The sequence below is a fragment of the Pogonomyrmex barbatus genome, unplaced genomic scaffold, assembly GCF_055798465.1.
Source record: "Pogonomyrmex barbatus isolate J1 unplaced genomic scaffold, ASM5579846v1 scaffold3, whole genome shotgun sequence".
Classification (NCBI taxonomy): Eukaryota; Metazoa; Arthropoda; class Insecta; order Hymenoptera; family Formicidae; genus Pogonomyrmex; species Pogonomyrmex barbatus.
The window spans coordinates 12,021,686-12,048,814 of NW_028297127.1; the positions used below are offsets into that span (position 1 = coordinate 12,021,686).

The window sequence follows — 27,129 nt, forward strand, 5'->3', positions numbered from 1 at the left end:
ATTATTTGGAGTGCCAATCGACGATTATGGGTGCAGTCCACTTGGGAGTCAATTATAAAACTTTTCCCCTAGAGCGGAAATGTGAAAAGTGAAAAGTTTCACGTGAACTTACGATCATGTACAATTTTGCGGGATCATGTAACTCTCTCAAACATGAAAATGTGAAATTTTTCGCCATGTACCTTGGTGACGGAAAGGCGGAAATCTGGGGAATTAATAAATATGCTTCGGAATTAGAGAAAATTAGGGTTGCGTTAGGATTAAGTGTACTTAATACATATATAATTGGTTATTAAAAGATGTATATAATACTGTACCAATAAAATAATTTTCATTAGCTATAAAACCTATGAAACTATGTTTCATGATTTCACTTTCCATCCAAGCTACATACATAATCGCTATACGTTATACGAAAAGTTTCACGTGAAATGTCAAGATGTGAAAAATGAAAAGTAAAAAGTGAAAAATGAAAAGTGAAAAATTTCACGTAAAGTTACATGACCCCCTGGTGCTACAAATATTTCGAGCATTTTTTGGTCAATTTATAGAATTCTTTGTTTTGATTGGTCAAACGCTTCGAAGCTTTTGTAGCGCTGAATAGCGAACCGTAGCCTATATTTCGTTTTCTGGCAGACATTTATTCCAGAGATTTTCTCTTCTTACATTTTGTTTTTATTCTATGATATATGCGCAGAATGAAGTGCGCGCTTTGTCTTCCGTTCTCTCTCTCACTCTATGATTTATTTGATGCAACAAATGATCGCGTCTAATAGAATGCTTATTTTGCAACTATTGGAAATCAGTTTTTTTTTAATAATGAAACGTACGATAAATGGAATATTATTCTAACAGTGAGAGAGGAAAGTCAAGACAAATCAAAAACATCGTTTTTTTTTATAAGGAGACTGAAGAAAAAGAGAGATATACTATGTGGAGTTGTGACTAGATGATTGAAAGTTTATTTTCAGGAAAAAAGATTAATTCGTAAAAGAAAGATTACGAAGTGTTCTTCAGATTTTGCTATAAATGAAATAAATTTCAACGAAGGATTTTATCTTTTATATATACATGTTATATATAATCGTTTTCATACAAAGAAGATAAAAATATCAAGATATGTCTACCTTCGAGTGTCGGTTAGTTTAACGCTAATAATAAAACAAAATAGTGGTTGCGAAAGAAATCTATCACTGTAGCAGAATTTTTTAAGTAAATCTTATATCAGAGGAAAGATGTATAATAATTTAATACTAATAATTTAATTTCTTTATTTAGGGTGAGTTCTGTACGAGAAAAGAATGTTAAATCTTATGGAAAGATGAATATGTTTGACAATTACGAAGAAACATGTTGGAGTTCTGATGTGGTGAGAAATCAAGTATTTTTTATGACTCAATTCTATATATTTACACATATAATTAATAATTTAATATTATAATATATATGACAGGGAACTCCACAATGGGTTGTTATTATCTATGAAAAAGAACATACTCTATCCAGCTTTAAAATAGAATTCCAAGGTGGATTTGTAGGAAAAAATTGTCACATAGAAGCTGGCAATGACAGAAAAGAATTAACAATTGTTGAATCTTTTTATCCAAAAGACAAAAATGGGTTACAGTACTTTCTCTTAAAAAATCATGTTACAGCCAAGATTTTTAAATTTGTATTTAATGAAAGCACAGATTTCTTTGGCAGGATTATTATATATAATTTCTTGTTGTACAGTAAAGAAAAAGAATGTCCTGATTGATACTTTAAATATAATTTTATACAAGAAAAGTCCATGAAAATATAATTTTTGTAGAAAAATGAGATTTTGTGAATGATATTATAAATAATATTTAATTTCTGTTACAATTTGTTCATATTTAATTTTCAAATGATAAAAAATGATTAAAAGCTGTTAACAAGCAATTCATTTTATTCATTATATAAAAATTTTTTTGGATTATATAAAGATAAATCGTGATATACATGATTTATTGTAATAAGAATGATTTGTGTTCTGCTTATTACAACTAGATACAATATTACATATAAATAAATGCTAGAGGAAAAATGATTAACATTAAAAATATATTTTGCTATTACTATTAGTGTTTCTCTCATGTTTCACTTTGAATTGGTTGAGCATTGGCTGGCCGAACTGAGAAAAGAAATATATAAATATTTTTAATATTTTTAATACCATTTGCTTATATTTACTGTAGAAATTATAATTATATTTACTGTTTATGTTTTGTTAGTCTTACTTGTGCAAGATAGAGGCTGAAACTTTATATCGTCAACAGCAAAGCCTCCGTTACTAGCACTTCCTTCAAGAATAAGTCGATATGGAGTTCGCGCTTCGATTGTTACTTGAGCCGCCATCCATATTGGTCGCGGATTATTGATTCCTTTGGCTGTTAGTGACCATAACTGCATAAATAAAATAAAATTTTTAATAAAAATAAACTTTATTCTGTTTTATAAAAAAATACTTAATTCATGCATCTGTTAATGAAAATGTAAAGTAAAATGAAAACAAAAAAAATTTTGTTTTATCAGAAAGCTTAAATGAATAATATACAATAATACATTTTGGATGTTATACAATAATACCTTTTAAATATTATACAATAGTACATTTTGAATATTATAAATTATACTCAGTTTTACATATGTACCGGTTGCTCCTGTTCGTCTTCGTTCTCTTCCTCGGTTTCCTCGGCAGGCATTTTGATCACTTGCAAAGCAGTGGACTCTTCTACGCCAAAGGCAGCGAACCAAAAGGTGAAGCATACAAATTCTTCGTCAGGCGAAGCATTAATAAGAGGAGATTGCAGTTGAACTTTTGTGGATTCCTTATTGTTCGTAAAGATGTCGAAGAACACAAAATCGCCAGTCGCACCGAAAGTTCTATCCAACAACTGAGCCGGTCGATGAGTTTGAAACGCACGCTGCCACGTTACAGCACGGTCATCGGAAATAGTTATATTTTCCCATCCGCATAAATCCTTCTCGAAGCTACAGTCCTCTGCACGAACAACTGCACTCGGTGGCTTCACTATATATAGATATATAATAAATTTATTGTAGACATAAAGTAAGATAACATATAAGAGAATAATACTAATCATGAAAAAAAAACACTCTTCTTCAAGGAAAAAAAAGGGGAAATCACCACTGCAATTCCCAGTATAAAAAGCGATATCATCAATTCCTATGCTGCCACTCGCTCTGTTCGGGCCCCAAGTGCCTTCAAACACGATATTGAAATCCGTATTTTGATTGATGTTAGTTTGAGCATAGTTCCACGTAGGACCTTGATCATTGTATAATTGCCATATGGGTTTGCTTTCTGTTGAAGTATCACCATCTGCTTGCACATACAATCGTAACACGCCTATAAAATTAAAAGCATTGCTTTTTCGATAAATTGTATCTTTGCAGTATTTGTTTTGAAAGGAATCTTAAGACGTCTTAAGTTTCTTAAATTATCTATTTTTTGTCTTGTACAGAAAATATTACTGGATCAAACAGACATTTTTAAAGAATGTTACAATTAAATCTTTCATCTTTAAATAAGAAAATAAAACAAATTAAATTACAATAAAATCAGTCTTTGATTTCTATAATATCTATATTTCAATAATTTTATAATTTCTGTAATTCGATCTGCCAAACAATTTTATCAAATTATTTTTTTGAGAAAAATATCTACCTAAGCTGGGTCCTGTGGAATCGATGAAAGGTTCGAACATAAAATACCAAAATGTAATACAGAGAGATTCTTCGGAACCCTTCATCTGTCGACTAACCAGTTGAGCAGTACCCCCGGATGTTCGTGAATTACCGCGAAGACGTGCCAGCCCCAAAAAATATTCGTTGCGTCGGTTAATCGTGTGTCCATTACTGTATGGTTTCCTCTGATTTCTCGGGCCCAACACCTGAGTAGACATTCTCTCCCATTCAACGCGGTCTGGATCTCGTGAATTGATCCACTCACATTCATCTATCTCAAAGGTACAATCCCGTGGTATCGGAGCAGCCACTTGAGGCGAAACTTTCGAACCAATATAGATATTAAAAAATCTGAATCATTTAAATTTATCATCTAAATTTATTTTTATTGTCGGTGTAATAAAAGCAATCTCTTTTTAAGAGTGTTTAGAATAAAACCTCTCCTCTCCTGCAGTTTCAACTTAGAGAAACACTTTTTAATTCTCAATATAATAAGAAACGGTTTTACATTTTAGAAAAATTAAAATTTAATAATGTAAATTTCAAACAATGTTCAGAGATTTACCAGGGCAAGCACCTGGTCCGTACGAGAGATCATCGATTGCAATGTCTCCCATGCCAGTATTTCCTACTGATGCTTCAAAAAGTAGTTGAAAATCGTCAAGGGAGCTGATCGTAACTTGCGACATGAACCAGGCATTGCCAGCGTTTCCGGATAAACCCCAAATTTCCCGCGGTTGACTGTCTGGACTGCGAAAATGACGTAAGAACAACTTCAAATAGCCGATTCCGGATCCAAACATGTGAAACCAGAAGCGCATACACGTTGGTGCGTCTGGCATAGTTGCCGGAAAACTCGAACTTATGAGTTTTGCCGTGTCGCCGGGTCGTCGTGGAAAGCTGGAATCGATGAAAGCGTAACCACCGGCTGTGACACGATCGCTAGAACTGTCCATCGTTGGACCAGTCGTGGGATTTCCGCTACCGCGACTCTAAAAAGAATGCTTTTTTTCAAAATATTTATTATACATTATTGCGGAATACAGTAAAGTCACAAAACCAGCGTACTTACTATGGTCCAGTCAAAATCATCTTCCGCATCATTGTTCCAATCGCAAAAGCTACTGGCGAAGTTACAGAATCCAACACATGATGTACCAGGTTGCAAATCTATATCGTCGATAGCGATGTATCCACGATATAGACGCGATGGATCTGTAGAATCTACTGGCACACCTTCAATAACTAGCTAATTGACAAGAGATATTGACTATTAGATATTTGTAATATGTATAAAATTGCAATTATAAACCTAAATAAGAATATTTTAGAAGAGAACAAAAAGTTTAACGCATTCTAATATTAATACAACAGAATAATTGTGACAAGCATACGAATAAATGTAATAATATATTTATAAACAAATTTAAATACTTCTGTAATATTAATTTGCTCGTCGAACAATCGTGCTATGAATGCTAGGTCACTATTTGGACAAACTACAAAACTACAAAAATAGTTGGAGAACATTATAATGTACCGAATGTAATTCAGGATAAGTATAAAGTATTTGGGCCTGTTGCCATACTCCGAGGGTGTAATACTGCGCATGCCATAATACACGCTCTTCCATGATTTCCACCGGTTCGCAAGGCGGAATTACTGTGGTATTTTCTACAGGCAGTTCTTCGGATTCCTTTTTAAATGAGTACTCATCCGTTCCGACGTGAAGTAATACTCGTAGTCCTGCGATACTGAGACCGTCCATAATGTATTTGAACATAAAACAGGTACCGGCGACTCCAGTACTGCCCAATTGTGGACTATGCAAAAGACCTCCGGAACTCTTATACTTCACATCTTTCAAAGGTATCTGCGATGTCTCCACAAAGGCGTATCTAACGCATTAATTCATGTTCAAAATTATTTAGTGGGATATTAAACGAGGAATATATAAATACAAAATTCACATCTTTGTAAAAACACAAAATATGCAAAAAAATATATAACATATTTGTAGCACAAAAGAAAAAGTCGCATAATTTTTCATTTCTAACACCATAATCTAATGGAATTGTGTTTGATAAAAGATCGAAAATTCTAATTCAATATCGGAAAAGATATAATTTTTATTGCACTTCTCAACTGATAAATATCCATCAACTTTTTACCCTCCCTCCATAGTGCCACTTGTGGCGTCAGCCGATGGTCCACCCACCCAGTTGGTGCCCATTCCAGTACCTGCAGTCCAATCCAATGCACCATTACCATTTTGCCATTCGCAAAGCGGCATAGATGGTGATGGCCCGAAGTCACAGAAGAGTTCGTCAACAGTAACCGTTGGAGGTGGTACAGTAATCGTAGGAAATCTTAAAAACGTAAAATAGCTAATAAATCGACTTCATGACATAATAATTTTATACTATACTACTATAAAATTTTGATTAAATTTACCTTAATAAATTGTCTTTAACTTATTTAAAAAAAATATTTAAAAAATTGAGAAAAAATTGAATAAGTATTAATTTTATTATGTATGTATTCTTAAGCTTATTCGTAAGTATTTGTCGTTTATTACTCAATTGCCAGCGGATATTTTTAATATAAACGTCTCTGCTGTTGCTGAAACTTTATAAAGCTGTAAAAAGAAAAAACCTTTGGCTAGAAGGATTTCTTTGCGCTAACGTTGTGGGTTGTGGAGACCTGGGCGGTAAAGACCTTTCCGTGGTGAAAGGTGCGGTGCTGCGAGTTGGTAGGATATCCGGCCTACCTGGCCACTGCCTGGGTTCGATGCGCTCTACTTCGTCCAGCGGTTCGCGGTCGCGATCGACGGAATTGATGGGGGATTGTGCCGAATCAATCATATCGACAGATTCTGGACCTTCAATCCTGATCCCGTTGTTCGCGGTATTTTTCATCCAAATGGGTGCATAAGTAGAATTAGTAATATCCACGAGATCTATTTGCTCTCCGCGCATAACATTCAAGGTAACCGGAGGGAACCAAGTCATGCTCCACGACGAAGGATACAACCAACAACTCAGTAGCAAGATCCACCACATGTCCGGATATATTTACGCTTCTTGAATCTATTTTGCCTGCAAAGAATGAATGCATTAAACTTAAACTCACCAAGGATTTAGCTTATAAAATTACAAAGCTCTCATTTTCTTGATAAAATAATCCTTTATTCCAGTAAAATAGAGATTAAAGACTTTCTTCAATTTAAAGATAATTTAAAGATAATTTAATTGATTAATGTTATTGATAGTAAAAAAAGAAATTAAACTATAAAAAAGGGTGTGTCCTAGTTGAAAAATTTGAAGTCTTAAAAGTTTTAAAATTATTAATTATTACATTTTCAATTTTTCTTATTTGTCATTTATTTATATTAAAGTATTTCAACTATAAAACGAATGGGAACAGAAAAAAGAAGTTGAATGTTTTAAAATCACACTTTGATATCGTAAATTAGGTTTTAATTCTTAGAATAAATTCTTCTTTTTATTCACTTATCTTGTACATGACTTACAATTCGACGCACGTGTCATGTGTCGTCCACTATTCGATCATTAGGATTCTTGAAATATATTAACGCTGATTTTGACATGGAGTTCGTCTGATGAAATATTCTATTTCCCTAAGATAAAAATGCTTTTATATAAAAGATGATAACGTATTAACATATCAATATCAAACACTAATAACAAAAACTGAACTACTAAATACGAAAATTTAAATATCTTTTTAAATTACAAATCATATTTAAAAATAGACTTTACCTATACGGATTTTCACTTTTTTTTGCACTAAACACTTTTCTATTTCTTCAAAATGGTTCTTTCGATTCTCTCGCACTATCCGATATCACCGAGACGTGTTTGGATGACAATCCGACAAGTCTGATAGAGTAGTATCTATACTAACGAGATGCGAACTGTAGTTTTTCAGAATCGTGACACGAACATAGAACGAAGCGGTACACACAATTCCGGCCTTAGCTTCCGGTTGTTAGGTATTTTGCGCGTTCGGGGGAACCTGATAGCAGTTCATCAAACAATGAAATTCCATCCAGGCAGAATGCCGCAATAAGATTAAAATCTGACCGTTTCCACTGGCGGTAAATCGGTTCCGCGTATCGCAAACGACAGGTTTTCAAATATTTAAATACATGATATTCATCATTCGTAATTTAATTTTCTTTTGACGATTAATTATTACAAAACATTAATACAATGAAGAGTTTACCACACATATATTATATATTGTAAAATATGTTATCCTTATTAATTCAATCACCGTTTTACTAATAAAAATAATTATCAAATTAATAAATACTTAACGAGTTAATAAATAAAAATTACGCAATGTTATCTAATTCAATAAAATCTTTATCACAGTTCTATATGACTTAAAAATTAGTTTTTAGAGATATGAGTGAAAACGATATGAAAAATTAATATTGACAATAGTATAATAAACTTGATAAAAAAATTAAATAATGCTGTAGAAAAAATTATTTCATATATAAGATAAAAAGTAAAATATTTAAATTATGCAAAATATAAATATAATCTTGTACGAAGATCTAATTCAGAGTTAAATTGATTTGATATGTAATTTTATTTTATAAAAATTTCTATGTAATCTATTATTCCCTTTTTTTTTAAATGTTCATTAAAATGTCATTCCAAAAATTTTAGTGGATTCAGAAATTTTAAAAAAGTGTGCAGTCCAAAATTTTCATGATCTCGTTCAGCGAGATTAACGCTACGTCCGAGATTTAGGTATACACGAATGATATATGGGACAAGAAAAGGGCAGAATACAAGCTGATCAGTGCTGGGACGATACAGACTCTGTTTCCTCAACATTTTCGATATCAAATTTACAATGGGTGCTGATGTCTGTTGCGGTAAAGGTTGCGGTGGGCTATTGTGTACTAATTTCGTAATTTCCGCTAAACTCTAAAATAGTAATTAGAAGGATGTTTATTTCGTGAAGGTTAATACAAATTTTTTGTTTCTTTAAAAAAAATTATGTCGCTTTCCATAAACACAAAAATTTTCTGTGCGCAACATTACATGTTATTTTATAATTTAATTATATCTCGTGTTAAATTAAATTAATTTAATTTACCATGGCTGGAAATGGAAATCTCTTCGTAACCATTTCATATAATATAACACCCATGCTCCATATATCACACTTAAGTTCATATGGTTGAAGACTAAATACTTCGGGAGCCATATAATAATAAGAACCCGCATGGCAAGTTATCGAATCTCTACGAAATAAAAAGAAATAATAAAATTTGTATGTGACAGAAAGATTATGTTGACCTACAAAAAAATAATTAATCTGAACATATAATTTTTATTCATTTCAATCGTGCTTGTTGATAATTTTAAAACAACAATTCATTATGTTACGATTCAAATATTTGTTAAAATTAAAATTAACTCAATACATACTCTTGGATACTTTTTGAGAGACCAAAGTCACCAATCTTGACAATATCTCCGCGGCTGCCAGTTAACATAATATTTTCCGGCTTTAAATCTCGGTGAAGAATTTTATATGAATGAATGTGATGTACTCCCAAAGTAATTTGTGAAAACAAATACAGCGCATCCTAATAAAAAATATTTTTTATATTTTTTTATACAATCGATGATTTATTTTTGCGAATTCAACCCGCGTATCAATTTATTTTATTTTATTTCAAAATATATAATTTTCTCTATAATTCCAATATAACGCAAGATTACACTTGTTGAATTTCATAAAATTCGTAAAAAAATATTTTTTTAAGTCCTCAGTATTCAAGCAATTTTATCAAATTTTAAAATATAGACTAGAAAATTACCTCTTCCTTGAGTGGCATCTTTCGTTTTTCTAATAAATCCTTAAGAGTACATCGAGTTGCATATTCCATAAGAATATAGCTATGATTATTTTCTTCCCATGCTCCATAATAAAACACTATGTTCGGATGTCTCAATCTTTTTAGACATCGTATTTCTCCTAATGTCCTCTGAATTATGAAACATTTATCATATTTTATATATTATTTAAAAAGAGTTCAATATTATGCAATTATATACCTCAGAAGGCGAATAATTTGTTGCATCTAAATCTTGTGCTTTTATAACAAAAAGCTTTGAATCTTTCTTTCTTCTCACTAAGTACACAGTTCTAAAAAAATACATTATTGCTGAAGATAAATTGGATCTCATGTACACACATATATATAGTTGCATTTATTTAAAATGATATACCCAAATGTTCCTTTTCCGAGTATGCTTTCAAATGTATAGTCATCTATTATGTGCGTATCCATTTTCGTTTTTGTGAACAGGATTCCGAAGGTTTAAAGCAAAATTGAATTTCATCTAAGACACACGTGGAAATGTTATGACTATGATATGTAGCTTTGTTTATTGAAGAAGTATCCAATGTGTTATGGTATAAGACTATATAAACAGAAATATTTTCGAAAAATATGTATATATGTATCACTTTTCTAATTTAAATAATATTAATTTGCGTTACTTACGTAATACAAAGAATTATCTTTAATATTTATCTTTAAGGAATTTTGAGAAACTCAAATAAGTATTAAGTTGTTCTTAATTTTTCTCCATATTATATTATTAAATTATATCCTGGAAAAATTTGATCGAATATTTGTTGAGAAATATTTATTCCAATTTCGAAAACATTCGAGAAATATAAATATTTTTAATATAATTTGGTATTTAATTAAAATAAAAATTAAATACCGAGAATAGATCCTTTTAGATTTATATTATTTATAACATGACGATTATATCTGGATAAAATTAAATGGTGAATATTAAAATTACAATTAAATGATGCGTTTTTATTTATTTCTTTTTTTACAAATAATATGATGCAGATTTTTCTAAAGCGTTTTTTTCTAAACTAGTAATCAAGAAAAAACGTCACGTCGATTATCAAACAATATATATTTTGCCTAAACAAATTGCAGTGAGATGTGTGTTGTGTGAATGTCATATCTCAAAAAAAGTATAACATAGATCGTGGCAGCAGGTTATTATAACAAAAATTAATTTCTTTATTACAGTTTCGAAAAAATGATGCACGAGTTATTTTGACCATTTTACTATAATATAAAGATACCCATAACGAAAAAAAATATGCAGCTATTTGATAAGTGTTAACAAAGCGTCTAACAATTACAACATACTGAAAGAAAGTCTCATACGTATGTTATATGTTGAGAAAGACGAAGAAAAAAGATGGGAAGGGAAACCAAGTGGTAATTATTGCAACATTTACTCACAGATAAGAAAGCAAATCGCTTTATGCCCTAGCACAATACGAGATTAGATAATATTGCAATATATAAATGTATATATCTTTACTCTCTCTGATATCTTTTGAACTTTGTCGTTTTCGACTGCATTTCAAGAATTGTTAATAGAACTGTTACTAGACTCTATCGTATTGGCATTATCGCTTCCAGTGGACGCAGACACGCGTGACTGCTTCAAACTATCCAAGTACTCTTGCTGTGATGTTGCCAACACTTGTGAAAGTATATGGCTATCTTCCCAATCCGTCAAACCTAGAAAATTAAACATAAATAAAAGTTATTACAAAATTTTTTTCTTAATACGGATCTAATATTTATTCCAAGTGGATAAGAAACGATAAATTTAGACTAATTAAGAGAATGTTGTGTTTTTGAATGTAAATGATTTGAAAATACATTCTTACCGAATACTTCAGGAGGAAGGCGATTGAATAATGAAATATCGGGTGATGCATTTGCTTCCTTGCTACTTCCTGGCACAGGTTCTTGCGGTATCATCTTCACCTCGAAATCCGATGGCAGATGGGATATACTAGATCCTTGGGTTGACTGATGCTGTGGCGATCTTTTACTATATCGTACCGCGTCACTGACCTAACAATCATAACAAAGGTCTCTTAGGTAAATCTTGATCTCCCATTGCGAGAATAAGGAATAAAACGGACCTTTGGAGAATTGCGTAAATTATCTTGGCTAGTTTGTGTCGTGGTCGGAGAAGAGGTATGGCTACGCTGCTGTCCACGACCTCCATGTGAATGAAAGTGTGAATGATTATGTTGCGCGCTCGTAACTGTGCTCGTACTGCTACTACTGGCTGATCGCTTGATTCAAAAGTCGTGACTGAGTCTTTTCGCTCCAATAGAAAAATAACTGATATGATACTTGAATTTTTACTTACTGCTTTACGCATTTCATTATCACGCAACCATTGCAAATAACTTTCCCTGGCTACTTGTTCCTCGATAGCTTCGTTAGTCGCCTCCCAATCGGTAGCTTTTATTTTATCTTCCAGCATTGTCTTTCATAAAATTGAAATATTAAAATATTTTTGGAATATTTATAAAATTAAATAATTCGTGTAAAATCAAATAAATCTTTATAACAATTACCTGTTCGATATGCAATTCCTCACTTTGACGAACTGCATCCGAAATCAGGGCACGATCAGCAGCGCCAGGATTGTACGATGGCAAACCAAGTCCAACGCCTATAGTAGCTTTAAATGGATCAACTATACTGTTATAATGACTGCCACGCTGATACGACAGCCTAATTGGTTCATTGTCACTTTCTACCATTGTATGGAAAATATTGATAGGTTCTATTGAAAGAGAAAGAAAAACAATAACATATACATGAAAATAGCAAATATATGAAAAAATCCTACAACATATACAACATATATAAAAGATATATATACCGGTGCTATAACAATATAATTGGATACTACGATTGTACATTTCTGACATAGCCTGCATTTCTATGTGATTCCCATGAACATATTCTTGTCTCTTCCTGTCTACATAGGTGCTAAAATCTTCCGCTACAAAATGCGAGAAAAACTCTTGGTTGGAAGCCTAAAAAAAAGGTAAATTTTTATGACGTTGCATTAAAATAATGCAATGTTATCTTATTTCTGTATTTAAAACACTTACAATATAATCCATACAGTGCTTTCGTACGATTCCATGCATTTCCTGATCTCCATAAACCTGATCTGCTACCGCTCTAAATAAACAAGCTCCATCCTCTGCCATCTTTTTTAGCATGAGACCCTTTTTCTTCAGACGCTTCTCAAACCATCTGTCTCTCTAGATTAATACAAATATAAAACATAATTTTCATGTTGATGTAAGATAACGAAATGTATATAAATAAAATATAGAGTCCAACGATACTTACTTCCTGCCACTCAGCCAATGTAAGATTATTTTCAGTACGTCCAGTATATTCATCTCCACTATTATAACCATTTGCCAATTCATGTTCCAAATTCGAGGCGTTTCCAACGATACTTACTCTTCCACTTACACTAGTATCTGTGCCTAAATAAATAAAATTCATTATCTTATATTCTGCATTTATAAATATTCATAAATATTAATAGTTTCATTTTAATGGATAATGATACCAATAATACAAGATTAAGATACAAGAAATCATTTGTTACCTTGTGAACCATTGCAAGAAGCAGCAGGTGGAGTAGCCTGCCTTTCACGTTCTCTCTCTCTCTCTCTTTCTCGGCCTCTGTCCCTCTCCCGTTCACGTTTTGCACGTGAAGGTCTACCAATACAGCTATTAAAAAATTAGTAGATTGCTTATTAAATATAATCATAAATCTTTACTATAAAAGTGTACAATTCCTTTAGTATTTCCTATTTTATATATAAATTACTATAACAACATAAGTATATTTTGTAACATCCACTTTTAATTATGACCCATTCAAGTTTTTCACCAGCTCAAATACCTGTGGGGACTAACTCTCTGTCTATGACGTTTACCATGACTTGGACCACTCCCATCCTCAAAATGTTTGTCTTCACGACGATCGACATTTGTCTGTAATAAAAAAATATCATACATTAAAAAAAAATATATTTAAATTCTTCAATTAGGTATTCTATCATACATAGAACTGGCAATTATTGATGGTGTACAGTATATACATGCATCATAATACAAATATAACTCTTTTACCCAAATAAATATTATCATTCATGTCTATCATTAATTTCTTTTTCACTGGTGCCGCTAATCATTGCTCATCAGTGTTAATTCGATGACCAAAGTTTAATGTTTTCTTATCAATGCATCACAAAGAAATAATCTATACAATACCGGCTCTATCCGAAGCAAAGGAAGATACAGGTTCTCTGAGTGTTATACCTCATATGAGTTGCCGCTCAATACAAGAGAACCACTGTGGGATCCATGATCGCTTTGGACACCGTGCAGATCGACGGCGAAGCCGCTGGCGCTCCGTACCTAGTCAGCGAGTTGGCAAAACTTCTGTTTTAGAACCGGTCCCTTTAAGCAGAGAGACAGAGCAAAGTCCGGAAATCACGCGTTCCATCTCACCTGATAAGGGCTGTTCGGGTGCGCGATGCTGCTGGAACTGTGCTCGTTCTGCACTACGCCGTGATGAACATCGACCTCGGGACCAGCGCCGCCCTCGCGCGTCCTGTCTTTTGGCGCATTCGTCTTCTTCTTTGATAAAATCGTCATGATCTCGCACGATCAATTCCTGTCTTTATCTCTATTTCTCTCGCGCTCTCTGTCTCTCTCGCCCTTTCTATCCTGTTTTCGTAGGACGCGTGTCGGACAAATCGGTTCGCAAAATCGTCTCGCGACCACACGCGGCGTCACCGTGAAGCGATCCGACCACCCTCGCGATCGTCAGCGGGATCACCAGCGGGAGTGAAATGCCTATTAATTTTTCTTTTTTTCCACGAATATAAACTGATGATGATCGTAGCTCCGCGCACCTTCCACGCTCTCTCTGGTCTCTCGTTCGCGTTAACGTCGTTGCGTCACACGTACAACGAGAAACTTCGGTCAGGATGACGTCGTTCCGTGGCCGTCGTCGCGCAACATGTCCGAGCGAAAGCGACACGATGTCGTTGATCGCTGCTATGCCTGGAATGTTTTGTCAGACGGCCATATTTGCCCGTCGCCTCGCCTTCGGTGAATGCGCGACAGCGGTGCAGGAATGCATCCAGGGGAAACCTGGCGATGTGAATAGGTACATACGTCTAATATCCAGTAGCGCAATTGCTCAGTGAGTGCTCGGTAATCGCTAACTATGCTCTCTAGATTTGTCATTGGATGCAAGCATTTCTTTAAAGTCTATATCCACGATGCTGGAAATCAACTCGAGATCTCGAACAGAAAGATAATTAACTAATCGGTCATCTTTTTCCTTTTCTTTCCTTCGACATAGAGAGAAATAAAGAGGAAAGATGAAAGAAATTCAGCTAAAAAGAACAGACCATTCATGTCACTGGCTGTCTAGTGTATTTTCTGAAGTCTCCCCAAGTCTCCCTAATCAGTAACTTGTGTGACTGAAATATTTCTTATCGATATAGCTTCTCCCATCAGATCATATACTGGATATAATCTTATCTATAGTTTCTAATTACGTCATCCAATATAGTTTGATCCAATATTATTTGACATATAAAAAGTACAAAATAAAGTTATATTTTTTTTAAATAATAAACACGTGAAAATATTTGAATTTTGCGCTAATTTTGGAACAACAATTTCATTGGTTCTTTTATCAATCTGTCGCCATTGCATGGTGCGTATATTTATTCTCATGTATTATATATATTGGAGCAACTACTTTACTACTCCTTGACTCTACTGTCGAATGTCAAATGCTTTGACATATAACATTTATATTAATTATATATCTTAAATTAAAAATACGAAAAACATACATAGATAAACAGAAATAAGCAAAAATGCTTCGCGGATACGAGGGTGTAAGATATATCTCGGATAAGCAAATGGTAGTGTTTGATATCGGTAGTGCGTATACAAAGTGAGTATTAATGAGAAAATGAGAAATTTATGAATTTTTATTATTTTCAATTTGAAATAATATATTTATACGTTTAATATATTTCTTATAGGTTTGGTTACGCAGGAGAAGCATCTCCACGTGGTATTATTCGAACGGAAGTGAGATGTCCAGAGTCAAAAAAGATACGTAAAATCATTGATCATAAAGATGTCGAAGACCTATACCAACTTCTTGTAGAATTTCTTCATTTATTGTTTTTTAAGTAAGATTTTAAACTTTTAATAACATTTTCTAATGTATCCTGGAATTTTTATTAAAAGCATCTCTTGTGATATAGATATGTTGTAGTAAGTCCAAAAGATGCAAGAATATTGGTTTTGGAATCTCCATTGGCAATAACATCGTTCAGAGATACTCTCGCAAAAGTAATGTTCAGGCATTTCGAAATTGGTTCTATACTGTTTCTGCCGAGTCATTTAGCAACAATCAGCACTCTCAGTATTGATACAGCATTGGTATTGGATGTTGGATATCAGGAAGCAACTCTAATTCCAATCTTTGAAGGAATACCAATACTTAAAGCTTGGCAGGCATTACCTCTAGCTGGACAAATTATACATGAGTAAGTTACATTTCTTTTTTTGATATTAACTTTTAATTAATGAGTAATTCTGTTTTCATTTCTGATTTGTAGAAATTTGAGAAAATATTTTCAAGATACAGCAGACAATTTAGATTTACCAGAAAAGACATTGGAGGACATTAAAGTAAGAACATGTTTTGTAACTACATTAGAAAGATCTACAAAGCTAGGAATGGAAGATGCTCCGACTCCACCTCCTGATGTCACGTATCCTGGTGTTAGAAGAATTTTGATACCTGGAGAGATTAGAGAAAAAGCGTTCGAAATATTATGGGAAAGAGATAATGACAATCTTTCTTTGCCTACTATGATACTCGATGCTATCATTAAGGTAAAGCCAATTTTTATGATATACAATATATATTATATAATAGTAAATTGTTATATACAAACGATCTGCATTTCTAATTTTACATTATCTAATTTTTAAATCAGTGCCCATTGGATACAAGACGAGTGTTGGCAGAAAATATAATACTTATCGGAGGAACAACCATGACAAAAGGCTTCGCGAGTCGTTTAAAGTCGGAATTATTAGCTTTAATTGAAAGCGATTTATATAAAACTAAACTAAAGATACAATCATTCAAATTCCATACAGCGCCTAGTAAACCGAATTATACCGCATGGTTAGGGGGTGCTATTTTTGGTACGACAGATTTACCATTACGCTGTTTGACAAAAGAAGTATATTTGAAAACGAATCGAGTTCCCGACTGGTCTAATCTCATAGATAATCAAAAGGATGAAACATCTTACGAAATATGAATAAGTAAATAAGTTTGTCATATTATTTAATAATTTTAAAACTTTAAAATTGTAAAAAAGCAAGTAATAATTATCTTTAATATTAAAAGAATTTATTTATAAATTGCATATTGTACATATAATTGTATTATTCAATGTACGCTTTTTATATTTCATTAAATTATAATTGCAATTTTGCAAAATACTGTTCCGTTGCTTCCAATTGGTCGATAGTATTTAGAAGGATCAAAATATATTAGACATAATTCTTGTCAATTTTCTTCTGCATTATATATTACAATGTGAAGAATCAAATGTTTTTAATCAGAGAGTTGTAAGAAGAGTAAGTTTTTCATTAAGCTGCAATTGCGTTTTTATCAACTGAGACAATGCAACAACCATCAGAAGATCCTTAACATTGCTGTTAAACATTTCGTCAAACTGATCACTAGTCATTTTTGGCACGGAATGTACCATATCCAAAAGGGCTCTGCCTACCTGAAATAACAGAAAAATTACATGTATTAACTAAATGACAATCATTTTATAGATAAAAACAATTTTTCTCGTTTATTTACACTTACTTGATTATCTGGCAACTGTTTTCCTGCTAAAACATCATCAACATACGCCAAAACTTGTTCCAACATTAAAGAGAGCTTGGAGCAAGCCTCTGCAACTTGCGCGAGATCCATCATAGGTTCTATCCCTCCAGTAGATTTTATTCCAGATGCTTGTATATGAGATGGTAATTGAGTTTTAGAACATAATTGCAATCCTACTACTTCTGGCTCATAACATGTAATCTATGGAAAGGTTTAAAGATAGTTTTTAGATAAAAATAGTTAAATGACTTTATATTCTACATTATAAATAAAAATTATCTCCAAAAAGATAGAAAAAAGGCATTCATATTACGCTAAATGTTTTAAGAAAATTACTTTAAAAAAATAATACTACAAAATACTGTTTTAATTAAAATTTATTCCTATTACGTATGTGTGTCTGTTTGGATTAATACTTCAACAAACCTGAACTTTGACAGGAGTGAACATGGAGCCCTGCTTGCCATTAGGTACGCCCAATGGAACACAAACATAAGCCTTGATTGCCATTCTCGTTGTATTTGTCAATGTAGTATCAACAGTCAAATGCACTGGATTATTACATTCTCGAACATAATATTCATGAATAACAGATGAATGTGTAGTAACCTGTAACACATTATTTAGTTGAGTACTTAAGGAAAAAAAAAACACATAAAAGACTAAAATTAAGAGAACAACCTCATTGCCAGTAGCCCACCAACCAACGATATTTTCTTGTGCGTTAACTCGATGGTTCAAGTCATATAAATCCATTCCATAGGTGAGATCAGCTTCTACCTGGCTCTCGGATTCCTTATGAGGTACGCAGAAACAATTGGTTACTTCGACGATCCCCTTTTCCGCGGTACCTGGAATGACGAAAAACACGTGTTGACGACAGTCGCGAGACCATGACTTTTCGGATTCAAAGTCGAAATGAAGGAATCCGTCGTCCTGCTGCTCGATACGTTACCCAGCAGAGTGCCGATAACGCGTAACGATTCCGCTTTTCGTCGCTCATAGGCATCCACGATTTGGAATAAAACCACCGGGTGCACCTTGACGGTAAGGTTAAGCGCCATGTTTACGCTACAGAAAGATAAAAGAGCACACGTTCCGCTTTGAGGAGTGACCGGCGTGACGTGATGTCCTTTTCATTCTCAGCAATCGATACTTGGGCAGAACTGCCAACCAAACAGAGCGGATCCGGAAAAAATGTTAAATGTGGATTGAACTTTAGAATTTATCATTTTTTTAAATTTTTTATTTATATTTTTATTCATTTATTTATAAATTTATCACTTTAATAACGTTTTACATAGTATGATCTAAATCATTAGGCATTTAATTTAAATTTCCATATTTTATTAACAATTTTAAAAAGCAAAATAGAAAGCGATTTAATTAAATTCCGATTAATTTCTACTAATCATATCAATTTCTACTAATAGATTAACTTTAATCTTAATTTATTCTTTATCTTTTTTTAATTCTTAAAACAAGAAATATAAAAAGTAAGTAAACAAAGATTAAAATTAATTTACATTAGTGGAAATGGATTAAAATCAGTAATTAATTGAAATGGCAAAGTCACAAAATTGTAATATGTTCAATTAATTAATTATTAAAATTAATTATTGCATATATTATTCTTATTAACTATTAAAAAAATTATATTAATAAAATTGTATACATTTCGTTTGATAAGTTAATTGTTAATTAAATTAGTTGGAGTTTAATCAAAATTGCTGATGGTACATATTTTTAATTTGATATATATTTTTAATTTAAATATGTGATATATAGGAAAATATGAAAATTGAATAAAGTTATTGAAAGCGTTCAGAAAGTCAATATATTCGCTTGAATTATGCAACAGATGGAATAACAAATGGCACTAGTTTACATTTCTAATACGAACGAATCACATTCGAATTCTACACTTGCTTGATAAGCAAGAGATAACCATATCAAGGAAAGTATGACAATGTAATAATATAAATTGAAAAGAAAGAAGAGATTAAAAAAAAATAATAAGATTAAGAAGAGATTAAAAAAAAATTCTCTTTGAAAAAAGCTTATGACTTCTTCGTAGCGACAAGAAAAAACTTGGAGAAAGTCTGCATCTAGAATATGATTCCACGATGAATCCCTCGTGCTTAATCAGCATATATGAGTGTACGATTGTAAATTATTGTGATCTGATTAACCACAACAAATTAATTGGAACTCGAGCTCACCGTTGGACGGCTTCCCGCAAAGATTATTTTAGTCCCAAGTACGAGTAGTCACGATTTCATTCTAATGAAATCTTGTACAATACCATTTAGGTTAACCCGGATCGAAGGCTGACTTATAGGATTATATCCTGTTTGATTATTCAGTAAATTCGCATGTCGCGAATAATCGGATCGTATATAGCATGACCATTCTTTGGAAGATACTGACTAATTCTGGCATCCTACGAAAATCAGGATGCTGCGGGGTTCACGTGTCGCAGAAATACTTGTTCAGTTCGTGCCTGAAAAGGCAGCCCATTAAATTGTCAAGGAAAAGCCAGTTGTTCATCGGGCTGAGACACCACACGATTGATACCGTTCGCTCTGATGCTTCTACATCCGTCGTACGCACAGTCAAGGTGAAAAAACGTTCAGAATTAAAAACTTTAATTTTGCTGGCCGCCCCTGAAAAATGGACTCTGATGAAGGCTATCGCACTCCTGCTCGTATCATCTAGCGTAACGATGGCTGTTCCGTTCTGCTTTGGCAAAGTGATAGATGTGATCAATACTGTGGAAGCGACAAAGATGAAGGAAAACCTTAATCGATTGACGCTTGCTCTGTTTGTTGTATTTCTTATAGGCGGCGTGAGCAATTTTGGCAGAGTTTACCTCATGTCAATGGCAGGACATAGAATTACACAGTCTCTTAGGAAAAAAGCATATGCTGCTATCCTTCAACAGGAAACAGCAATGTTTGACAGAGAAAGTACAGGAGAATTAGTTGGGAGATTGAGCGGTATATTTTAGATCTTTTGTTGAATATAACATTATTAAGGTATCAAAGTCTATAATTTTTTAATTCTTTTTTTCAGGAGATACACAGCTTATCAGTTCTGCTGTTACATCCAATGTATCGGATGGTTTACGCTCTGCTATAATGGCTATTACAGGAGTGTCTATGATGTTTTACGTATCACCATCGCTAGCTTTACTCGGCCTGGCTATAGTACCACCTGTTGCAGTTATCGTCGTTATTTGGGGCCGTGTCTTGAAAGGAGTCTCTAAAGATTTGCAGAGCAGTTTTGCAGTGCTTAATACAATCGCGGAAGAAAGAATTAGCAATATAAGAACCGTTAAGGCATTTGCGCAAGAAAAACGTGAGATCAACAGATACAGCACTAAACTACAAGATGTTCTCAAACTATGTTACAAGGAGAGTTTGTATAGAGGAATGTTTTTCGGAATGACTGGTCTCTCTGGAAACGCGATTGCTCTTTCAGTTCTTTATAACGGAGTATTTATGGTATCAAACTCTGATATAACAATTGGAAGTTTAAGCGCCTTCCTGTTATATGCCGGCTATGTAGGAGTATCTTTGAACGGATTATCTAAGGCATATAGCGAATTAAATAAGGGTCTAGGTGCAAACACTCGTTTATTCGAGCTGATTAATCGACAGCCACTTATTCCCATTCAAGGTGGACAAATTTTAAAAGAGGGATTATCAGGCAACGTAACGTTCCAAAATGTTTTCTTCGTGTATCCAACGCGAGAAAAGATTCCTGTGCTGAAAGGTTTTAATTTAGACATAGAGAAGTGTTCCATGACTGCTATCGTCGGTTCTTCGGGTTCTGGTAAATCTACCGTAGCATCACTCTTATTAAGGTTGTACGAGCCTACTAAAGGATCGATTCTTTTTGACAATTGTGATCTTCGTTTACTTGATCCTATGTGGGTCAAGTCTCAGATTAGTATTGTATCCCAAGAGCCAATTCTCTTTAGCGGTTCGATAAGAGACAATATATTATACGGAATGGAATCTGCAACCGATTTCGAAGTAGAAAAGGCTGCGAGACAGGCTCATGTGTTACAGTTTACAGAAAAAATGACGAACGGATTAGATACAATAGTTGGAGAAAGGGGTATTGCCCTTAGCGGCGGACAACGTCAAAGAGTTGCCATTGCTAGGGCACTAATAAAGGTAAATCGTTATTCAAATACGTTCGTAATTATCGAAATAATAATTTTTATCCTGATATAAAATATCTTCTTTCATTTTTTCAGAAACCAAAAATTTTAATATTAGATGAAGCGACCAGTGCCTTAGATGCAGAAAGCGAATATTTTGTTCAAGAGGCTTTAGAACGTGCTATCCGTGGAAGGACAGTGATAACGATTGCTCACAGACTTAGTACAATAAAAAATGCTGATAAAATCGTAGTACTCGATGGAGGACAAGTGGCGGAAACTGGCACTTATACCGAGCTAATGAATCTGGAGCATGGCCATTTCAAAAAATTAGTAAAACATCAAACGTTCGCATAGATGTATAGAAATCGCTGAACAATAATTATTCAGTGATTCGTTACAATGTTCTTATGGTTTATCAATGTATTATATGTACATATATATTACATATGTATATTTATTATCTTTGAAATATTTAAAATTAAAGTTCCATACAATATTGGCACATTTCTTGGTGGGAATATGTTGATATCTAATTGGAGTAAAAAATAGAAGAGTATATGATATACCTAGTGCTGTATGTTTATTGCTGAATGTTATAGAAAGATATGTAACAGATTATTCGCGAAAATAGTTACGTATAGATAACAAGATATAATCATTACATGTGGCGACAATACAACATTTTCTGGTCACTTATTTATTTTCTATTTTTTTTCAAATATTTTTAATATTTTCTTGTTTTAATAAGGTCAGGTACATACACACTACGAATAAAAGATTGACAATCTTTCATTTTTATATATTTTTTTATAAAATAATGTACAGCTATTTTTTTTTTTTTTTAGATATCCACATTCGTATATTATGTGTAATCTATATTAATTCTTAAATTAATATCCCATTCCTACGATATTCTAATAACGTTTTAGTAAAACCATATCGAATCCGCCTGAAAACATTTTGTGCAAATACATATAACAGTAAGCGGTTCGACATTGCGGGTCTTAATTTGTGGATCGATTTTAATAAGATCAATTTTATCAATTTGTAATATGGGCCGTTTTAAGATTTCCGTTTAAATTTATGATGTGTAATTATATAAATCCATCTTCAATCATATTCTTTGTCGAAAACATAGGAAACGGAAGGAACCAGAATGCTATATGTGTGATCACAAAGAACTGGTCATAAGTTCACAGAATATAGCTTGTTCTACTAGAAAGTCTTTTTCTCTTTTATTTCGTATGTAACAAACATTTGTAAAAGAAAAAAAGAAAGAAAATACTTTACCTACCAATACTTGCCTACCAATATAACAGAAATTATACAAGACAAGCTTTAAATTAATTATATTAATTATGATATATTCAAAATTTCGATTTCGGATCAGTTTTTTTCAGTTTTAATCGATAATTAGAAACAATATTGTCTTGATACCTTCAAACGCTGTCATACTGTAAAAAGTTACGTAAGGTACATATTGTGACCGGTCTCGAACACATTCGAGGAATGAACTGGTTCCTTTGTCATCATATATTTCGAGATTCAATCAAAACTTAGTATAAGGCTGTGATTATGAATGAAATAGTCTCATTTATCTTGATTGTGAGATGCATGAACCTGCACTGTACTTATATATAGTTATTTAAAAATTTATTCATTAGGTATACTTGTCCAATACACAATGTATACAATAGTTATAGGCACAACCTTATTCTAAGCAGACATCTGGTATTTATATAAATCCGTATTGAAATGTTTACCAAATCTGATTTCTATACAAGCGGTGTTTCACAGTATTACAATCTTTATAGGAGTAGGCAGTGTTCTTTTTTTCTCCAAGAATTATAGAAAATTCATTTCTCTTTATAAGTAAATATCAGAGCTTTCATATTCAGTCTAACGATAAATCCAAAATAAATAAAGCAGCAATTAATATTTAAGTTACAATGTCAAGAATTTCGCTGAGTGCTACCTAACATTCGCTCGCAATTTCAATCTTCTGATCCGTAATTACTGATTATGGAAATTATATGTATATCGCGTCACAAGCATGTCACAAGCATCTTGTTTATACGCAAAGATATTTACGTGGTTCATATTACGACATCTATCTTTAAAAATAGATATCAAACGTTAAACAAAAGGAAGGAGAACCATGCAACTGATCAGATAAGTTAAGATTAACTTTTCGACAACTCCTCCATCGTTTCCTGCTCCATAGGTTCATCTTGTTGGAACGTCGATTCCTCGTCGTCGACTTCCATTAACTCCATCGACTCCCTTCTACACGATATACTCTCTATTACAGAAGATTGGTTCCCTTTTACGCATGTCGTTACTTTGTTGCCTTGTGAATTAACTAAACTGTCATCTTGAACGTCTGTTAATTTATCGTTCTTTGGGGATCGACAACTGACATCATCAGAACTCTCTGTCATTTCCACGGTAGGTGAAACAGGCTCGAGTTTTTCAATTACAGACGCTTCTTTCGGTTTTTCTATGATATTTGTCGGATCTGATGCCATAGACTCAACAAGAGCCATTTTATCGTTAGAAATTTCCATAATGTTTAAGTTATCGGTATTGAACTCGGATCCCTGCACGTCTTCCTCGTTAATGTTGCTATCGGAAGATACTATACTAGGAATAACTTCTACTGTGTCCGCCGCTTCCATATTCTCAGTTTTTTGGTTCATGGGTTGATCTCGTGGATTGAAACATTCCGTGGAAGATACTGTTGCAGACGCCTCTTTCGAGTGTATCTCGGGTTTTTCTGTCTTGTATAATGTCTCGCTACTGGATACGATAACCGCGCTCACGCATTCGTCGGAAACTGTGTTGTCTTTTTCTACGGACTGTGATTCAGTAAATACCATCGCATTTGCCATGTTCTCACCATTCGTGAAACGCACACTTTCTTCATTTATATCCTCGAGAATCGACGTTCCTTCTTCTTTCGATTTATCGGGGGTGTTCTCCTCGGTGACACCACCAGTATCATCCGCCAAAGCATCGGATCTCATCTCGACGTCCGTCTGTAACAAATTATCAGTTAATCTATTTTCATTACGAGACATCTCGTTCGGATCCGCATGCTCGAGACTCGATTTCGTCAAAGTTGTCTTTTCGCTCTTCGTAGGTTGTTCGAGCTCCTCCTCCGCGCCGCTCAACGTCGACGGATCTGTCGCCTTTTCGTCGGGCTTGTCCATGCTCTTGTTGTCGTCAGATTCGAAGCGTTTCGCTTGAAACGCAGCTTGCAACTTCCGCGTAGTATCCGTTGTCAGAGGTATCACTGTTGCTACTACGGTTACCGTCGTTGTCGCCGCCGTTGATGTTGATGTTGATGTCGATGTTGATGTTGATGTTGATGTTGACGTTGACGTCGATGTTGCCATTGTTGTTACCGTTGTCGTTGTAGCTGTTGCTGCTACAACTGCTGTTGTCGTCGTCGTCGATGCCGTGGTCGTTGTCGTGGTACTTGTGGTCATTACTTCAGTTTCCTCATTTTCCATGTCTAGACTGGGTTGGGAATTGGTGTCCTCATTCATGATCGCCACTGCTATATCGGTACCAGGAACAGTCGAGTCATCAGAAACTGCTCCGACAGCTGGTAGGCTTTGTACCACTGAGACGGCAGTTGCCACAGTCTCTGGCACTGGTTCATGTGAATGCAGATTCAAATTCGATATGGTAGAAAAATCTGAGTCCGCAGTGATATAATTAGATGCAATTTCTGTTCTGGAACCGGTCTGTTCCAGCTTCTCTCGCGAGGTCTCGTCCACAGTAAACAGATTCTTAGCCAGTGGTGACTCCGTGGTTGGTATAACACCACCATGAAGAAGTGGTGGTTCATTCTCGACGGTATGCACGCTAATGGTAACAGTAGAGCCGCAGTCTTTCTCCCAGTATTCCATCTCAACATCCTGCGAAGTTGGCTGTGCCGACTGTGCCGCTGGCTGAGTCGTCTGAGATGGCTGCGAAGAAGATTGCAAAGGTGGCGATGGTGACGGTGGTGGTGGTTGCTGCTGCTGTTGCTGCTGCGTAACTGAGGCTGTATCCTCTTCAACAGATCCGTTCACCATACCGTCACCCGTTTCACCACGTCTACCTATGGGACCTGGCTCACGCGTCGACACTACCAGGATGTTCTTCTCAATAGCGCGCATGAACTTATCCACGCGATTGTACTCTTTGCGCGGTGCCGTCAACAGTTCGCATATCCGTTGGACAGTAAACGGTGCATTCGCGAATGATTCGAGCCTCTCGAGTAGATTGCTCTTCATGGTGTCATAATTGAAATGTTCCACATTGGGACAGGGCGCGAGTTCCAGAGTGGGGCAGCTTTCATAAAAGTCCGTCATCACCCGGGTGAGCTTCTCTCTGACAAGGGTCTTGATTAGCGGCCACTGATACACGGGATCGCCGGTCTTGGCGACCCAGCATAGATAATCCTCGAGCTCCTGCGGGATCACCGACGGTCGCATTTTCTGGAACTCGTCGAGAGCCTGCAACACCTCCTCCAGATTTTCCATCTTCCCCGCCGCCGCCGACAACCACCACCAACGAGTCTCCTGCGTTTTCTCTCAATTATCTCGATTGTTAGTCGACAAAACGCACCGCGTAAAATTCGAGAAATTTTAGGAAGGATGCTTGACGTGAAGGAAACAACCAAGAACCAAAAATGTAAACTAGCAAACACACCGGCCACAAAACAGCAACAATGGAAACTGCGGCAGAAGGGAGAATGGCAGAACTACCAACTGATGCGCGTTGAGAATCGTCAAGCGACACACAAACACAATTGGGCGCTATTCTTCCTAATAATTCAACAATTTATATTATCCTGATGTTGTCTGGCGCAAAACTGTATCCTTTTTCTTAAGAAAAAAAATCTGAAAAAGAAGATGAAAAAATAGCCTGTTATTTCTAGAAAATAACAATCTGGATTAAAATTTATTCACATGTTATGTACCCGCACAAAGTTTGTCCAAGAATATAAAAATAATACAAAAATAAAAATCTCCATGTAATTGTTTTTTTTATGTGTATTTTTAATTGAATTTATTGTTCTGGAAAAATATTTTAATTTCTTCATTTGCTTCTAAACATGAGAAAAATTGATTATAAGTTAATGTCCATTATAAAGCTTTTGTACCTCAAAATAGCCAAGATGCAGATTGCTACACGATAATAACTTATTCAATAATTTACAAAAGATACATGCAAGATATTGATAAATATTGATAAATAATTGATAAATATTTTGATATAATAAAATATTTTGATATAATCTTTGCACAAAATTATATGTAACGGTCTTTACAGTTCGAT

The 27,129-nt window shown here is 34.1% G+C and overlaps 8 protein-coding genes across 13 annotated transcripts; 3 read left to right on the forward strand and 5 right to left on the reverse strand.

Annotated features, from left to right (window-relative positions):
- The first annotated feature begins 34 nt into the window (after positions 1-34).
- On the forward strand, positions 35-1,818 carry LOC105422530 (nuclear receptor 2C2-associated protein). The gene is made up of 3 exons (XM_011631929.3): positions 35-1,139; positions 1,279-1,369; positions 1,454-1,818. Exons 1-3 carry the CDS (start codon positions 1,120-1,122, stop codon positions 1,757-1,759), a joined length of 417 nt encoding a protein of 138 aa, XP_011630231.2. The 5' UTR covers positions 35-1,119; the 3' UTR covers positions 1,760-1,818.
- Positions 1,819-1,912: 94 nt separating this feature from the next.
- Positions 1,913-7,752, reverse strand: LOC105422529 (MAM and LDL-receptor class A domain-containing protein 1). 2 transcript variants are annotated; one of them, XM_089079217.1, is made up of 10 exons: positions 7,265-7,752; positions 6,388-6,830; positions 5,904-6,101; positions 5,273-5,630; positions 4,805-4,981; positions 4,298-4,724; positions 3,713-4,054; positions 3,173-3,394; positions 2,676-3,055; positions 1,913-2,427 (listed from the first exon to the last, which is right to left on the reverse strand). In XM_089079217.1, the coding sequence occupies exons 2-10, from the start codon at positions 6,792-6,794 to the stop codon at positions 2,242-2,244; spliced, it is 2,697 nt and encodes an 898-aa protein (XP_088935343.1). In that variant the 5' UTR covers positions 6,795-6,830; positions 7,265-7,752; the 3' UTR covers positions 1,913-2,241. The 2 variants fall into 2 exon arrangements, with proteins under 2 accessions (XP_088935343.1, XP_088935342.1); XM_089079216.1 differs by having other exon boundaries at positions 1,913-2,155; positions 2,262-2,427; positions 2,676-3,394.
- Positions 7,753-7,904: 152 nt separating this feature from the next.
- Positions 7,905-10,457, reverse strand: LOC105422528 (serine/threonine-protein kinase Nek5). 2 transcript variants are annotated; one of them, XM_011631925.2, is made up of 7 exons: positions 10,292-10,457; positions 10,014-10,127; positions 9,840-9,930; positions 9,602-9,769; positions 9,207-9,367; positions 8,872-9,019; positions 7,905-8,699 (listed from the first exon to the last, which is right to left on the reverse strand). In XM_011631925.2, exons 2-7 carry the CDS (start codon positions 10,073-10,075, stop codon positions 8,418-8,420), a joined length of 912 nt encoding a protein of 303 aa, XP_011630227.2. In that variant the 5' UTR covers positions 10,076-10,127; positions 10,292-10,457; the 3' UTR covers positions 7,905-8,417. The 2 variants fall into 2 exon arrangements, with proteins under 2 accessions (XP_011630227.2, XP_088935373.1); XM_089079247.1 differs by having other exon boundaries at positions 9,840-10,457.
- A 140-nt stretch (positions 10,458-10,597) lies between these two features.
- Duba (Deubiquitinating enzyme A) lies at positions 10,598-14,988 on the reverse strand. 2 transcript variants are annotated; one of them, XM_011631924.3, is made up of 12 exons: positions 14,177-14,986; positions 13,985-14,083; positions 13,566-13,657; positions 13,266-13,390; positions 12,998-13,140; positions 12,751-12,906; positions 12,516-12,672; positions 12,205-12,416; positions 11,994-12,113; positions 11,761-11,916; positions 11,500-11,689; positions 10,598-11,347 (listed from the first exon to the last, which is right to left on the reverse strand). In XM_011631924.3, exons 1-12 carry the CDS (start codon positions 14,321-14,323, stop codon positions 11,187-11,189), a joined length of 1,758 nt encoding a protein of 585 aa, XP_011630226.1. In that variant the 5' UTR covers positions 14,324-14,986; the 3' UTR covers positions 10,598-11,186. The 2 variants fall into 2 exon arrangements, with proteins under 2 accessions (XP_011630226.1, XP_088935357.1); XM_089079231.1 differs by lacking the exon at positions 13,985-14,083 and having other exon boundaries at positions 14,177-14,988.
- Positions 14,989-15,198: 210 nt separating this feature from the next.
- On the forward strand, positions 15,199-17,219 carry Arp10 (Actin-related protein 10). Of its 2 annotated transcripts, XM_089079241.1 has the most exons (6): positions 15,199-15,398; positions 15,545-15,644; positions 15,736-15,888; positions 15,964-16,248; positions 16,321-16,600; positions 16,705-17,219. In XM_089079241.1, the coding sequence occupies exons 2-6, from the start codon at positions 15,565-15,567 to the stop codon at positions 17,035-17,037; spliced, it is 1,131 nt and encodes a 376-aa protein (XP_088935367.1). In that variant the 5' UTR covers positions 15,199-15,398; positions 15,545-15,564; the 3' UTR covers positions 17,038-17,219. The 2 variants fall into 2 exon arrangements, with proteins under 2 accessions (XP_088935367.1, XP_011630225.2); XM_011631923.3 differs by lacking the exon at positions 15,199-15,398 and having other exon boundaries at positions 15,406-15,644.
- eIF3f1 (eukaryotic translation initiation factor 3 subunit f1) lies at positions 17,108-18,777 on the reverse strand. The gene is made up of 5 exons (XM_011631922.2): positions 18,577-18,777; positions 18,303-18,472; positions 18,048-18,230; positions 17,601-17,822; positions 17,108-17,514 (listed from the first exon to the last, which is right to left on the reverse strand). Exons 1-5 carry the CDS (start codon positions 18,683-18,685, stop codon positions 17,341-17,343), a joined length of 858 nt encoding a protein of 285 aa, XP_011630224.1. The 5' UTR covers positions 18,686-18,777; the 3' UTR covers positions 17,108-17,340.
- Positions 18,778-19,490: 713 nt separating this feature from the next.
- On the forward strand, positions 19,491-22,299 carry LOC105422522 (ATP-binding cassette sub-family B member 10, mitochondrial). Of its 2 annotated transcripts, XM_089079229.1 has the most exons (4): positions 19,491-19,881; positions 20,078-20,620; positions 20,697-21,805; positions 21,889-22,299. In XM_089079229.1, the coding sequence occupies exons 2-4, from the start codon at positions 20,305-20,307 to the stop codon at positions 22,147-22,149; spliced, it is 1,686 nt and encodes a 561-aa protein (XP_088935355.1). In that variant the 5' UTR covers positions 19,491-19,881; positions 20,078-20,304; the 3' UTR covers positions 22,150-22,299. The 2 variants fall into 2 exon arrangements, with proteins under 2 accessions (XP_088935355.1, XP_011630222.2); XM_011631920.3 differs by having other exon boundaries at positions 19,491-20,620.
- A 699-nt stretch (positions 22,300-22,998) lies between these two features.
- Positions 22,999-26,633, reverse strand: LOC105422523 (uncharacterized). The gene has a single exon (XM_011631921.3). The coding sequence runs from the start codon at positions 26,328-26,330 to the stop codon at positions 23,979-23,981; it is 2,352 nt and encodes a 783-aa protein (XP_011630223.2). The 5' UTR covers positions 26,331-26,633; the 3' UTR covers positions 22,999-23,978.
- Between the last annotated feature and the right edge of the window lie 496 nt (positions 26,634-27,129).